Here is a 16454-nt window from a genome sequence, read left to right as displayed (position 1 = left end):
CAACCAATATTAAAAACCTTCCTAACCTAACTACTGAACTGTAAATAGGGTAAGCAATGGTTGATCCCACGAAGAGCGTCTAGCCGAATTTTCAATGATGTGAATAAGGCTGGGGGGTTTTGAGTAAAACAGAAAACAATCTTAGCAAAAACAAAAACAAAAACAATTCGAATCGAAATCAATTAATATAACGAAACTTGGTCTTTGTCAACATCCACCATCGGAATCTTACAACTGATCATTGATGCAAAAATAAATCAATTCTTGCTTTGAATATTCACCGTTGGAACTATTTTCCTATCTCTCCTTAATTGTAATTAATTAGGAAACAAGTGATCTTAATTAATCTTACCATTAAACAACCCTAGACAAGCGCTAAAGATTTAATCTAATNGCAGCAACTTGTACAAATGTGCAGCCTTTGTAGATAGAAATGTGCAGTAGTTGATAGAAATGTGTAGGTTTTTTTGATGTGCAGTTGATAAAAATGGTTTTTTATATTGTTTTTGTAAAGGTTGTCATTGTTGCAGAGGGTTTTTTTTTTTTTTTTTTTTATGTAATCTGCATTATTACTGGCCTGTATATGGCTTAATATATTTGTATGGAGTACTTAACTATGGATTATTACTTTTTAATGTGATGTGTTTATTGATTTTGATTATACCATATGAGTTCTAGGTGCTGTAATTTTTTTATTCTCATGATTTTTGCAAAATTTAGACAATATGTGTTTGGGGGTGTCTGATGTGTATACGAAGGTTGGGTGTGTCCAGGATGTGTTTGTGGAGGTTGTATTGGGTGTGCACAGAATGTGTGTTTATGGAGGTTGTATTGGGTGTGCACAGGATATGTTTGTGGAGGTTGTATTGAGTGTGTCCTAGATGTGTTTGTGGAGGTTGTATTGGGTGTGTCCTGGATGTGTTTTTGGCGGTAATGGAGAAGAAGTAATGTAGGAATAGTAATGGAGAAGAAGTAAAGGAGAAGAAGTAATGGAGAAGTAGTAATGGAGAAGAAGTTGAAATTTTTGAACACTTACCGTTATACAGTACTCTTACACATTCATTTAAAAAACGAACTTTCAAAAAGATAGGGACATTATGATATTTTCACTTAATTTAGTTATTTTTCATGCAAGGTCATTATGGGTACATAAAAATAATTATGGGGGCATTCTTGGTTTTTCACATGTTCATTCAATATTTTATTATCAAATAATGAAAAGTCAAAAGCTCAAGGGTAATTTGGTAATTAGACCCTTTGCACCTGTGTCAGAAGCCAAACGTCAGTAATGCTGTTAATTTAAAGGTACATATTTGCAATTAATGAAACCAGGGGTGGAAACAGCAGATCATCCAAACCTTGGGTGGGAAAAAGTCTTTTACTCATATTTAATTTATAAAAAGTTGGATGTTTGAAATAAATCAATTCATTAGTTTTTTGAAATAAATAAATTTTTATTTTATAAAAATTTATTAACAATTGGACCTTTATTTGTAATGGCCCCATAGGTATAGAAGACAACAAAAGAACATGGGAAGGAGAAGGAGGTTTTAGCTACAATGATGCGAGTACGTGTGGGAACAACCTAAAATAACTGCAAAACCATATGTTACCAAAGTCATCACAATCATAAAGGAACATACTATTCTATTTTTATTCTTTCTCTCTCTTTTTATTTTTATTTTTTATTTTCTCTTTCTCCTTTTATAGATTAGATCCACTAAATATGATAACTAAAATCCCACGTCTGTTAAAGTATAGATTAAAAGTTCCATTAATAAGACCTTATAATTTAAAATACCTTTGCTTTTTTGGGTAACGCCTTGCTACAACTTGAACCCAAAATCCCTTCGTCTTTTAACTCCTCAATTCATCCTTCACTCCATCTAGCCACAAGGATACCCTTAATTCATTATTAATAATTTAAGATAATGTAAATCAAAGGAAGATGCATGTGGTGGTAATGTAAAAGATTGTTCTATATTCTAAGTTAATTAATCTCCTTTGATGTAATTAAATAACAAAAATCTCAATATTGTTATATATAGTAACTGAAAATTCTCCCTATCGTTATTTTTTTTTCCTTAAATTAAAAGACAAAGAATTAATTAGGTAAAATTATCTTATCATAAGGTAAATTCAGTTGTTTAGTAACTATAAATGAAAATATATTATTTCTAAAATAAAGAAAAAACTTTATCATTTGATTAAACCTGTCAAAAATAAATAACCCAAATTCTAATAACAAGTGATGCAATTAATTGAATGTGTCTCACGCAAAGTCATCGTCACATGTAAAGGTGGTTGCATGTGCCCATAACATAATAATACTGTGCCTACTTGCTTTCTAGTTAGAGAAGACAAAACCAAAAACTAGGTTCATTTTTCTATATCTTATGCAAGCTTTTGTTTTTTATTCTATCACAACACTTCTCCATCTCATGCATACATATTAACATTTTTTTTTTTTTTCACAGGGTGTCAGGTCAGCTTGTGCAAACCTTAATAATTCCCCGAGGCCTTGGAATTGTCGACTGGATAGGAGCCCTAATAGCCACCCTTATTAGTGCTTAGAGAGACTCGAACTTAAGAGCCCATGGAATCTTATTTTGCTCTTTTACCATTAGGTCACCTAGTGGTGATTAATTATGAAATTGGTAAACATATTAACATGTTTTCCACTTCTTAATCACAACTAATTAATAATTGCTACACCAATAAGTAAATAAAAGGATAATATGATTCTATTAATATGGTAGTATCACTTCAAAGATATCTTACTTAAAAAATTAAAACAACATGACACAAATTTCATTTGTATTAAGCAACAAATATTTTGTCATTTAAAATATACTTTTTTTTTTTCAGTAATTGAGGTATCTAGGCCAAATTAGAGTTTGCCTAATCCTTAGGGCTCCAGAATACCGTACAATCTAATGGACCAAGGTATTTGCACAAATCTGATAGATATCTCTCCTATGGGACTTGAACACAAAATCTCTTGAATATATCTAACCTCAATGACTAAAGGTTTGTCATTCGACCACAAGAGAAGAGTTATACTTCTCTATTAATAAACATACATGTTTTTATACTTTTTATTGATAGATGGACTTTTTTCTTTTCAAGATATACCTTATAATAATAATGCTACTATAAGTTGAGATTTAACTTTATATCCGAATTATGCGGTGGATGTATTGTCAACACACTACTGAATTAAGTGTGTAACTTTCTCGTAATTAATATAGTGCTGATACGTAAATTGTCTCATCACTTGAACACTAACTTTATATGTGTAGTAGCAGTAATGATTTTATAAAGTATGATTTGGCTACAAATAAAATTAAAAAAAAAAATGTTGTGAAAAGGATAAAATTAGATTGATTGATAGTTGAGTGGGTTACTTGGGAGAGTATAACGGATGGTTTAAAGGTGGGGTGTGTGTGTGTAGAGTGTAAAGTTGGATCCTTAAAAGAGGGCATGCGTTAGGTTCTGTTCTTTTCTGCTTTGCTTCCTTCCATCCGTTTAAATTTTTGTCTTTTTTTTTTTTTTTTTTTTTTTAATGCAACTGACTCACATTCACCCTTCCTCTTCCTTTACCTATAGCTTTCTTGCAAACCAAACAACTCAACTCAACTCACCCACACAACCTAATCCACCAATTAATAAATCATCCAATAAACAATTTAATTCCATTTCCATCAATTTTAAAGAATTCAAAGAATCAACAATTATCACTTACATTATAGAGAATTTAACAATGTTAATATTTCACATTTCCTTTGTAACACAAATTCATCAAAAGAAAAAAAAAAAAGTAAAGGTTGTTGCATCAGTTTAGTAATGGCAATCAACCAAAGAAGAAGCTGAGAACACAATAACTTGCTCTTTCGAAGCGAAGCTGAATTTCGATTCCCGGCGGTCATCTTCCGGTGCCGGAAGATTAAGATCTAATTGCAACAAGTTTCTTGTTTTCTTGGCTTCTGTTGAATGATGATGATGATGATCACTACCTGTTCCGATACTCAAAGCTGTTGACGTCGTCGTATTGTTGCTTATAAACGCTCTGTGTCGCCTCATGTGGCCGCCCAAGGCCTGCCCCGACGAGAACTCAGCGCCACAAATCGAACATTCATGAACTTTATTAGCCTTAACTTTATTGGTCGCACACAAAGAAGCCCTATTTGATATTTGCAGAGAAAGGGTAGTGCTCATATGGCTGAAATGATCGTCATCTTCTTCAATTACCAACAAACTTTTCTTCTCTTCATTAACGTTATTAACAACTTTTGGTTTCTTGTGACTCGCTCTGTGTCCACCCAACGCCTGAAACGAAGGAAAGCACCGATTACACGTCTTGCACTGGTAATTCTCAACCGGCTGCTGATGATCCGAATAAAGTTTCTTGTTAAAGTTTCGACCTTGAGCTAAAAGAATTAAACAATTCGCCATGTCCTCTTCCTCTTCAGTACTAGTTGTGGTGAATTCAAGAGACGTAGTAGGACAAGAATTGTCACTAAACCTTTCACCTTCAATCCCACTTTCAACGGCACTAGAAGAAGTAGAAACGATAGGGAAGGTAAGTGGAGACTGAGTCCGTGGACGCTTTGTGCGTTTCCCTTTGATAACAAGTGCCATAGCTTCATCCTGAGCTTCCATGAGGAGCGAGCTGGGAAATTGTATGTATGAATGAATGTAAATATAAAAGCAGTTGGGTGGTTAAGAGAAAGAGAAGAGAGTCAAAGAGAAAATGAGAAGAAGAGTAGTAACGGTGGAATTTGGTATTGCCAGTCTTGCTTTTCCAAGGTTGGAAGTTATAGAAAGGTATATATAGGAAAAAGTTACAGGTGTTTGAAGTGAGAAAGGGAGAGAGAAGATGCAATGTAAGTATGAGGAGGCGAGGAAACGAGTGAGATTCGGTTGGCTTTGAAGCAAACCCATTACTTTTTGCCAACGATTCCTTTATGGAGGATTGGTTTGCAAGCCTGGAACCACATAATTTGCCTTTTTTTTCTCATCAATTTTCTGTTTTTACCTTTATTTATTTTTATTTGCCTCTTCTGTTACACTTCTGGTTGGTTGGTTAACTGAATAACCCTTTAAATAATATAATAACCCAGTTTAAGTTAAGTTTGTGACTTCCCTCCCCTTGTGATTCTTAATTTAGACTATATTTATTCATTTTATCAAACACTTCATGTGTAGTTGACCCACCCAGTTCACACATTTGTACTCAGATTTGCCAAATACCCAATAATCACGCCGCCTTAATGATCCAATTATTTCATTAATATTCTTTTTATTTTATTTTTTTATATTTATACTTTACCCAATCATTAAGAGTTGGCAGAGCTAAACCTTAACCTACCTCTCTAAGTTGGTCTAATAATCAAGAAAGTTTGATCTCTTTATTGACTTTCTGGTTCAAACTACCTTAGGACCATTTATTACATTTGTGGTTTACTAGGAACATTAAGCTTGTAGGGTATTCAATGAGCCTTGTGGATTACAAATAAAGAAGCTAAGATACTATAACTTAAATTTTTTACCTAATTTTTTGACACTCGATATAAACCATTCATATCTCTTAATCGCAATGATAATAGTAGAAAGGTTAAAGATAACTACCTTAAATGTCAACTCAATATCCTTCAGGATTAGTACTAAAAATGAACCGTTATCCTAACCCTAGACAAATTAAGTCAATTAATTAAAAAGGTATCCACCCTTTATGGGTTTTAATTAGGTTTATATGGACTTGGTTTATAAGCATGCATGCATCCAATTTTGGAGACCAAAAAATAATAAAATGGTGCAATGTGAAGTGGCATGCTCCATTGTCTAATGAAATAATTAATTGACTTTTAATTAACAATATGACACGATATGCATGTAACATGATTGAGTAATTATGTATAAGGATAGATGCAGCAGAAATTATGGAGTTTTTGAAGATAATGGAGAAGAAGTCAGTCAGTTTATGCTTATTCTTGTGTCCTCCCTCATGGTGTGAAATAATTAATTAACAAACTAACATCTCATACTAAATTTATAAAACAGCTCATCCGTTTTTAATTAATTACATAAATTAATGTAGTTTATTTTTGTACTATTTTTCATACATAACTGCCAACCTGTTTAATTACAATTAGTATCCTATTTAAATAAAACTTTTAACTCTTTAAAAATTACCTGACCTCTCTAATTAGTCTTTTATTTATTCTGCATTTACTCTAACCTTACCTTCTTTCATAACTGCAACATCATTAATAACCCATTTTCTCCATACTATTTATTGGAGGAGAAAATAATTAAGATAACCCTTCTTTGGATTTGTAAACTTCAAATATTTATTAATTGTTTTTAGAGATCCAGGAAATCGTCAGACATAATAATATAAATGAAAAGTATCTTTTCCAAATTGATATAGCATAACAACAATCACTATTGATTGATCTGATGGTAAAAGAGTAAAATGAGGTTTTATTAGTTCCTTAATTAGAGTTTTCTTATGCATTAATAGGGGATACAATTTTTTCTCTTACTCGATCGATAGTTCTAGGTCTATGGGGAATTAGTTGAGGTGTAAGCAAACTGGTATAACGTATTGTTTAATTTTATTTCATGCTACATTTTTATATTTAATTTACCATTTGAAGACATTATACCTTTCCTATGGAAATTAAGTTATTTTCAGCGAAGAGATACCTTGCTCTCCTATTTGGCACCAACTAAAATTGAAACACGAGAATTAAATAAAAACAAAATATAAGTTGGTTGGAAAGAACATTCGTTTTCCAAGTTTGGGTGTCGTTTTGTCAAAATGCACAAAATTAACTTGAATATTCCAAGAAACAAGACATGCACACTCAAACTAATTAAGCAACAAGCAAACTTTTAATAACAAAGAGATAAATAAAACGAAGGGCGGTGGCCTTAGAAAGAGGATTTCTAATAACAATGATTGAAGGGAGAGTGTGTGGGTGTGAAGTGAATATAGAGAAAGAGAAAGAGAAGAGAAGAGGAGTGTGTGTTGTGAAAATTAGAAGATTCTTGACGTAAAGAATTATTGAAAAGGAGGATTGTGAAGGGCACGTAATGGCAGACGCCAGCCTGCATCACACAATTAATAGTTACTCACTCAAAGTAAAGCATCCAAAACTCTACTACTATATATTTTCTATGAAGACAATATCATAAACCACCTTCAAGGTTTTCAGATATATTGTTTAGATGATAAGTTTCGTATTTTTATTAAATGGGCTCTCAAAGTTTGACATATGTATTGAACACCCCTCTATCCTAACTCTATTATGTTATGGTTTGTGGTAGATGAGTGGAATGATAACTTTAATTTTACAAAAAAGTTTTGGGATAAAATGATAATTTTGGTCATTTAAGAAAGTTTTTTGAAACCTAACAATGACGAAACAAAGTAAGGGCAAAGAGGTATCCATGTGACACATTTGGAAACCTTGGGGATATTATATGATATTCTCTCATTTTGTATTATATTTGTTGATTTGGTTGGTGTGTTGAATTGAGTTTCAATAATTAATTTAAGATGACTTGTTTAATTTTCCTCATTTGGTTATTCGTTGCTTCCTATGGTATTGTCGTTTCCTTAACTCTTCTACTACTACTCCTCCACTATGTTTTAGTTTATGGTTTTGGTTTGACAAAATGGAGAGCAAGTCATTGTGAACTACTTTTTTATATTATTATTATTATGCCATTATAAGTATGACGTTAGTATTCTATTCTTCACATGTTGGAAATAATAAGTGCTTTCAACTATTATTGTAAAAGAAAGGGAAAAGGAAGAAAAGCTAGTTTCTGTTTCACCTCAAAATTGAAGAAATACATGAGGAAATGGGTAAATTAAAATTAAAATACAAGATAAAATAACCATATGATCGCCATCAATTCTCGCTCTAAAAGTTTGATACATGATGATGTGAAAATTCGTACCAACCAGAGATACTTAATCGACTTTGGAAAGGGCCAAATAAGATATGCACGTGATTACTGGTAACCAGCAAGGTTGATAAAAATAGAAGTGTGCACAAGCTAAATGGAAGACATTAAGCTTCCGTGACCTTCTCTTTTTAAGCACTCTCTTACAGGATAAGTGTATTTTCCTCTTGAACTTTATTAAAACTGGAATCGTCCCTTGAAATGGAGGTTATGAGCTCCTTTTATACTTCGTTCATCTAACAGTGATTGAAAGTGAGTATTACGGGATTACTTGCACACATAATCCCCTTAATCAGGATTTAGGTCAATAATCTTCATACTTGTGTAGACTGAACCACGCTAATAGCAGCCTAACTCATATGACAGTAATCACCTTATGAGAGAAGATAAATGTTAATGAGACAACACATAAGATGATCCTGGCCGTCAGGCTTTAATATACCTTAAAGACATATGGTGCAAATCTAACGGCTAGGAAATTAGGCACAACAATAGGTTTTACTTGAATTTAACTCTTTCCTCCTATTTACATTGTGATTAATATATATAAGGTAATGGGGTTGTGTCTAATTCATTCAAGCACATTCAATTAACAAATTAATGAAAAATTTACAAGATTAAAATAAATAGATATTCAAGATATTTAGTAGTTTAAATATTAATAATATCGTATCTTTTTAAATATTAATAATATCGTATCTTTTAACGAGTCATGCTAGAAATCTATGCTCTTAAATAAAAGAGAACATTATGCAAACGTAATTAATTGCTTAAGAGGAGAGTTAACCAGTTGTAGTGGTGCAGGAGTGATTTTCATGTAGCTTCTTATATTATATTAATTCTTTAATATATATATTTAATATTTGTTAGTAACAACGAACAGGTTTGGTTGGGAAAGACAGCCAATGCTCTAAATGTCAGTATTCCCTTCATATAATATAACATTTGACACCTAGGTGTTTCTGACAGTATGCAGATTGTATCATTATTCTTTAACTCGTTTATATTAATTTCCCACTTAAGCCTTTTGTTTTCATAGTAAGAGACAACAACGCCTCCTCACGGACCTCATCCTCTCCTTGGTGTTAAGCTAGCTAGGTTTAGTGAGTCTCATGAATCACGAGACAACCTTTTTTTTTATTTCTTATTTCATTTATGTAAACCTTGAACTTCAAACCAACCTAACATAACAATAGTATATAAGATTGATGCGACATAAAATTTTCTTCATCTCTCCTCTTATGATCGGATGACAAACTCTTTAGCCATTATAGTTAACTATATCTATGAAATCTTGTGTTCGAGTCACAAGAGAGTTACTCACTACATTCGTGCAATCACTTTGATCCATCGAGCTTGTAAAGTACTTCGTGACCTTGATAATTAAGTAGACTTCTATATAGGTTTGGATACCTCAGTTACTTTAAAAAAAAAAAAAAAAAAAATGTAATTCCTTCGCATGTAACATATTTAGTTTTGATGTTAATTTTTTGACAGTGATTATTAATCAATACTTTAATAAGATAAATGTATCAAGTTAAAGGTCTTCCATTGAACTCTAAAAAGGACTTCATTAGCCAACTTGGATTGTGAGCTCAAGAAAGATAAAGAGGTTTGTGAGCCCGGTAAGGACATAGAGTAGTTTTGCTCACATTGATAAAAAAAAAACATCGAAGGCCTACCTTAATTAAAGAGAACACCCTCTTCAAGGGTAATCCAAATCTAGTATTCTTATCAACTCAGTATTGAGAAAGTAGAGTCATCCTTCTTCTCTTAGAGTGTAAATAGTTCATTTACTTACTAAATTGCAAACACTTTTATTAGATATGGTGTTGCCTTTAGCTTTGAGAGTACACGCCAACAAACAATCTTGCTAGCCCTTAACTACCTTTAGGTAATTTGACGATTTGCTTGAGACTTTTAGATATACTATTCAAAAGGTCATGAATTTGAATTTCTATGACTACTAATAGGGGGTAGTCATTAGAGACTTATCTAACCGTTAATTTCAGGGTCCTAAGGGACTAGTTGGGATGCATGCAAGCTTATCCAGACATCCCCAGATACCTATATATATATATATAAAATCTTGCTGGCCCCTTTTGTTGACTCTTTTCCCTCATTTGTAGGTATCCAAATATCCACTCCAAAAACATATAGTAACTCTCAATAAAGTGAAAATTAATTAATGTCCTTTTCAAATCTTATTGTATATGTAGCTGAAACTAATAATAGAAAAATTGTAAAAAAGGTCCAAAAATAAAAAACAAAAAAAAATTGAGAAGGGTTGGTTGGTAGTGGTGGCGGTGAAGTAGTAGGAGATGGTTTTAAGTAAAAGGAAGTATGGAATTAGTTGCAACTCAAACACATGCATCATCTTCTTAAGATAAAGACATCATGCCCACTTCACCATCGATTTAAGTTACTCCAGTCCTTTTCAACTTTCTTTTTCTCATCTTACTTTAATTTTCTATTTATCATGCCAATTTATCCCCTTCTTTTATATATATACTATTTTTTTCTTTTTTAACAATTAAAAGCTAATATTTTGACTCATAAAATTTAATATAATACGTTGTAAAAAAAAAAAAAATTGATTACAAAATTATATTAATACTTTAGAAATATATTGAATGAGTGATATTCAATTTAATTTAAAAAAAAAATTAGATGTAGAATATACAACATCATAACCCAAAAATAATGACCCCAAACTTGATTACGAACATGGAAGTATTGAGTGATATAGCCCAAGCCCAAAACTCCCTGTTGAAAATGACACAAGCCCATATTGGGCAAAACTCTAGGCCGTAGGGTATATCAGACTGAGCACAACCATTCATCATTAAAGAATGGGTTGGGCAGGCCCATAGTTTTAGACATGTGTCACATGAGTACACGACTCATAATAGATTAACATTTTAATTATTTTGAAATCAGAAAAATGATCCTTTTGTTTTTCTTAATACTAGTCCATAAATAATTGTTTTGAGTGAAAAAAAAATAAAATGATGAAAATAAAATATTTCGTACCAATATACTGAATTAAATTACCCACTTTATTTAGGAAATTTTATAGAGCCTTGTTAATTTTCTTATTAGGATATTTACTACTAATTTATTTTTATATACAAACATCCACATCCATATGATACAGTGATCTTATCAACTGATTAAAAATTAGGAAAATGATTTTTAGACCCCATTTTCTACCTTAGATGATATATAATTGTTATAAAAACATATATTCTTCCTTCTCCATATATTTATTTCAAAGCTTCGTATTTGTAATTATTAAATATTAAAATCAATTAAAATGTCACAAGTAAATTAAAGCTTATAAGAATTATCAAATTACTTAATCCTTTATGAGAGGAATTACCGATTGATCTTAATTTGGAGGGTTCTTTATTAGTTTCTTTCTCCTTCTTCTTCTCTTTTTCTTTTTAAGTTTTATATTTTGAAAAATGTTATCAATTGTATTGTTTAAATGAAAACTTATTATGTAGAAATCACTTCCCTTAAAATTATTTATACCAATATTTTTTCTTCCAACTTATAATTTTTTATTTTTCAAGGGTAAGACCCGAAAATCCAATCTGAAAATTTACTAAGTCCTTGTTGGGCTGGCCCAGAGTATGAGACCTATACTTGTTCCAAAAGGAAAATAAAACCACACGCAGCAGCACAACATCAAATTTGTTTATTTATTTTGATGAAAATAAAACTATGATACCAATAATACTGAAAAAGAATTTCATAACTTCATTCAATTATTATAATAACCTTAGCAACTAGACATTCCAATTTGATTTGTCAAATCAACATTTTGATGGCTTGTAATAAGCTTCATTTCTGTCTGTCGGCAAAGATATTTTATGATGAAAATAGTTTTATCAAAATTGATATACACATGCCAATTTTGGATTTGATAGTTAGAATAGTAGATTCCTATACTTTTTACAACATCAATCAAAGTTTGTTCACTTGAGGGTGTGTTTGGTTCAAGGAATGTTATATTATTAAGAATAGTATATTAATAGAATGATAGATTATCTTAAGGGGACGTTTGGTTAGGGATTATGTGGAATTACTGGGGTTAAGTCATCTTATATTACTTGATTACCATGTTCGGTTGTCAAGCAATATAAGATACCAGTAATCTTCAAATGCCAATAGTGATTACTATTGGTAATATTGGAGGTAATCTGATTACCTCAATTTTCTTAGGTATTCTAAGATTATCAGGGTTATCTTTTTTTTGTTCCAATTCTATCTCTTATTAATAAATTTTAGGACAATAATGCCCTTATTTTTAAATTTATTTACATAAATGTCTTTTACTATTTCACTCCAATTAATTAATTTTTTAGATAAAATTACCCTTGAATTCAAAACAAACTACAGGCCACCCAAGCCACAGCCACCACCCCCACCCACCTGCCATTGGCAACCACCGTCGACACCGTCGGAACGGCGCATGAAAGGCCGAAAATGGCCAGATCGTGCTAGGCCAAATTCGTCAATCTGGATGTTGACTGCTAGATCCTTCATAGATCTGGCCGTCGACGGCCAGATCTGTCACGTCTGGCATTTTCGACCAGATCTTTGGCTGGAAATGGCCATACGATGCACGGAGGCCATTTCCTGCCTTTCGTGCGCCGTTAAGTTGCCGGCGGCCTGCGGTGGTTGCTGGCGGTAGGCAATGGCTAGGTTGGTGGGGGTACTTTGTTGATTTTCTAAACTTTTATTATGGGATTGTTTTTACTAAGTTTTTAAATGCAGGGGGTTATAATAATCCAAATAATAATCAATATTAAAAAATAATATAATAATAATATTTAATTAGAGGACAATTCAGTAATTTAAATAACATACTCACTAATTTATTCATCCCAACCAGACATATTAATATAACATACCCACCAATTAACCAAACACATTTTCCTAAAGATTCTCAGTAATCTTCAAGGTAATCTAACTTTCCAATAATCCAACATTCCCTAAACCAAACGCCTCCTAAAGGGAATGTTTAGGGAAATTTGTTTGCTTGGTTAAAATAAATTGGTGGGTATGTTATATTGATATATTTGGTTGGGAGAAATAAATTAGTGGGTATGTTATATAACTTACTAAATTGCCCTCCTTTTTAAATATTAATATATTATTATTAACCCCCTACATTTCAGATTTAGCTAAAACACCACAACAACAAAAAAGTTTAAAACTAAACCAAAACACCCAACCCACCCCCAAGCCATTACTGGCGGCCTACCACCATCGCCAGTAGTGACAACAGTGGAGATCTGGCCGTGAAAGATTTGGCCTTTCATAGCTAGATTTGTGGCTATTCCATGACCACATCTTTGGCTGTGAAAAGTCAAATTTGGCTGTTTTCGGCGCGCGGTTGATCAGATCCAACCGGTTGTGGGTAATTCTATCGCCATCAGAGGTTGTCGGCAATGGTAGCCAACAGTTGGCAGTGGTGGTCAGATCCGACCACCACCCTTGGGTAATTTTTTTAAATTCTAGTAGTATTTATCCTAAAAACTTTGTATATAAGGATAACATAGTCTATTAATATTTTTGTAAATTGTATTTAAAACAAGGGCATTATTGTTCTATAATTTCATTAATAAGGGGTAAAACTGTAATAAAAATAAGATTACCAAGTAATCTTAAAATACCAAAGAAAATGGAGGTAATAAAATTACCTCCTATATTACCAACAGTAATTACTATTGGTTTTGGAAGATTACCAAAATTTTATATTACTTGACAACCAAACGTGATAATCAAGTAATATAAGATGACATTACCTCAATAATCTCTTATTACCTCCAACCAAACACACTTTAAGAGAGTGTTGGGTTCAGGGAATGTTATATTAATGAGAAGATATTATATTAAATATGTTTGGTTAATTGGAATAAATTGGTAAGTATGTTATATAGATTAGTGAATTGCCTCTTTTTTTTTTTTTTTTAATAATAATAATAATATATTATTATTATTATTACTATTTTTTTAACCCCCTATATTTGAGATTTTGCTAAAACACCCCAACCACAATAAAAGTTAAAAAAAATGCCAAAACACCCCTAGCCACCTAAGATGACTGTCACTCGCCGACCAGCAGTTGCCGGAACAGTGCACGACCAGTCGGATCTGGCCAGCCGTGTGCCAATTGTTGAAGTATAAGGGTAATAATGTCTTAAAATATTGTGTATAAGGATAAAATAGTTTATGAATATTATTGTAAATTGTTTTCAAAACGAGGGCATTATTATCCAAAAATTTTATTAATTAGAGGTAAAATTATAAAAAAATAAAAATTACCAACTAATCTTATAATACATAAGAAAATGGTGATATTCAGATTATCACTTATATAACTTACAGTAATTACTATTATTGTTAAAAGATTACTAGAATCTTTTATTACTTAACAACTAAACATGATAATATCAGTAATATAAGAAGATATTATCAAAGTAATGGGGGATTAACCCCAACCAAACACACCATATATGCCCATTCCCTACCACATACGTGGGGATTTTTGTTTTGCAATAGCTAGCTTGTTTGATAGCACACAAATGAAGTAAATATTAAATCAAAAGTAAAGACTGAACAGCCTGAGACATTGATATCTCCAAAAACAAAAATAAAAAATGATGAGAAGTAATAATCATGTCGCAAATAAAATAAAATTGTTATAAGTATGTGCTGGTTAAATACTACCTAAATTAAGATTGATTGTAATATTAGATATTAATATTAAGTTGAATAAAGAAATCCTACGACTACGAGACATAATATATATATTAAAACAAAAGATATATTCAAAGGATATATCTCAGGTGATGAGATTAATTTAAAAAAAATATTGATATGATGTGATGATCTTATCTTCCGTGAATCACGACAACCCTAAATTAATACAAACATTGCTTTCAAATACATAAGCATAAGAAGCTGAGGATAGACACTTGTGAATGCACCTAAATTAAACGTCACGTTTCTGCTTTGCTTCAATAAGTTAAAACAGTTCACCGGCCTCGCCCTCAATTTAAAGGCGATTATTGATCTCAGAATCTTGTTCTTGGCCCACCAAACTGTTTATTGCCCTACTGCATTCTTGGGAAAAGGGAATTATTAATTGACTAAACTTGGAGCGATGCTCATCAAGAAATTTTGGACACTTCCATTTCACTAAATGTTACAGTTTAATTATAGACCGTTGAAAGGATTAACATTTTTATACGTTCGTGTCTTTTTCACTCCTGGAAGAGAACACTAGAAGCCGCTAGAGACTGTAAATAAATAAAGCAATTATAATTTCTGCATGAAATATAATTTCAGCCTGAGTTCAATTATAGAAAGTCTAAGAAAATCTTTATAAATATGAGGAAATTGGGAATTTGGGAGAAGGCACTGGAATGACAGTGATGAGATGTAGATTGTGATTGGTCATGTTTATGGACCCTCACCACTACTGAAAATGGATGGATCGCAGCTGTCAATTACTGGTTTGATACTTAGTGAGACTAACCAATCACACTGCTGCCAGCCTGTTGACCCAATATCCTCATCATTTATGACCCACCTTCCACGTACGTTTTCACATGCCCCCCTCCCCCCTTCTTCATTCAAAACAATCAACGAATTTTGAATAATTGAAAGTAGAGTAATACTGGCCTTATAAAAAGTCATATAAAGATTAAATTTAGTCCTTAAAATTTATGATTGTCTTTTTCTCTTTTTCTTTTCCCCTTCTTTCAAAGATTGGATTTGACTCTTTGTTTGATTCTTTGTATGTCTCTTTGTAAGGCTAGTATTACTCTTGAAATAATCCTCAAGTTGGTCATTCATTGTTAAATATTTTTTAACAATGATAAAGGGATTGAAGTGGGACGAGTTATAATTGAACTCTATTTCTTTTCAAATAAAAAGGCGATTTTTTTTTTCCTTCACATTATTGTTTAGGTTGATCCAAATAATTAATATTCCTAAAGATTCATTGATTTCTTCATAAAACGTAGTTGGATTAGCTATCTTAAAATAGAAGCATTAAGAGGCAAAGCATGTGATAGTAAATACCAGATAATTGGTGTCTGATTTTTCTTATAAACTATATGCTAATTTTAACAGGTAGTATATTCGATTTACAAACAGAAACTTGTGTAGTTTCCATATTTGATCTGTCTTGCATGTGTAAATATTTGTCAAAGAAATTGATTTCAACTTTAGATACGAGAACTAGCTACTGCTCCTGGCACAACTTTAGATATGACTTTGTTCTAAAGGAAATCTCTAATTAAATATGAGATTATTAGTTGTCAAGTACTGAGAGACCACTAATTATCATTAAGCCAAAGTTATACCAAACCCAATTTCGCAATTAATTATCATATGCTAAAATATTATTTTGTGCTGTAGGATATGCTTAGAATAAGTGGCATCTTTATAAG

The 16454-nt window shown here is 31.8% G+C and overlaps 1 protein-coding gene across 1 annotated transcript; it reads right to left on the bottom strand.

Annotated features, from left to right (window-relative positions):
• Positions 1-3714: 3714 nt before the first annotated feature.
• LOC116107356 (zinc finger protein ZAT5-like) lies at positions 3715-4864 on the bottom strand. The gene has a single exon (XM_031393641.1). It carries the CDS (start codon positions 4660-4662, stop codon positions 3841-3843), a length of 822 nt encoding a protein of 273 aa, XP_031249501.1. The 5' UTR covers positions 4663-4864; the 3' UTR covers positions 3715-3840.
• Between the last annotated feature and the right edge of the window lie 11590 nt (positions 4865-16454).

Source organism: Pistacia vera, unplaced genomic scaffold (assembly GCF_008641045.1).
Source record: "Pistacia vera cultivar Batoury unplaced genomic scaffold, PisVer_v2 Contig531, whole genome shotgun sequence".
Taxonomy (NCBI): domain Eukaryota; kingdom Viridiplantae; phylum Streptophyta; class Magnoliopsida; order Sapindales; family Anacardiaceae; genus Pistacia; species Pistacia vera.
The sequence above is the reverse complement of the archived record's forward strand: the minus strand, read 5'-3'. Positions and strand labels throughout refer to the sequence as shown.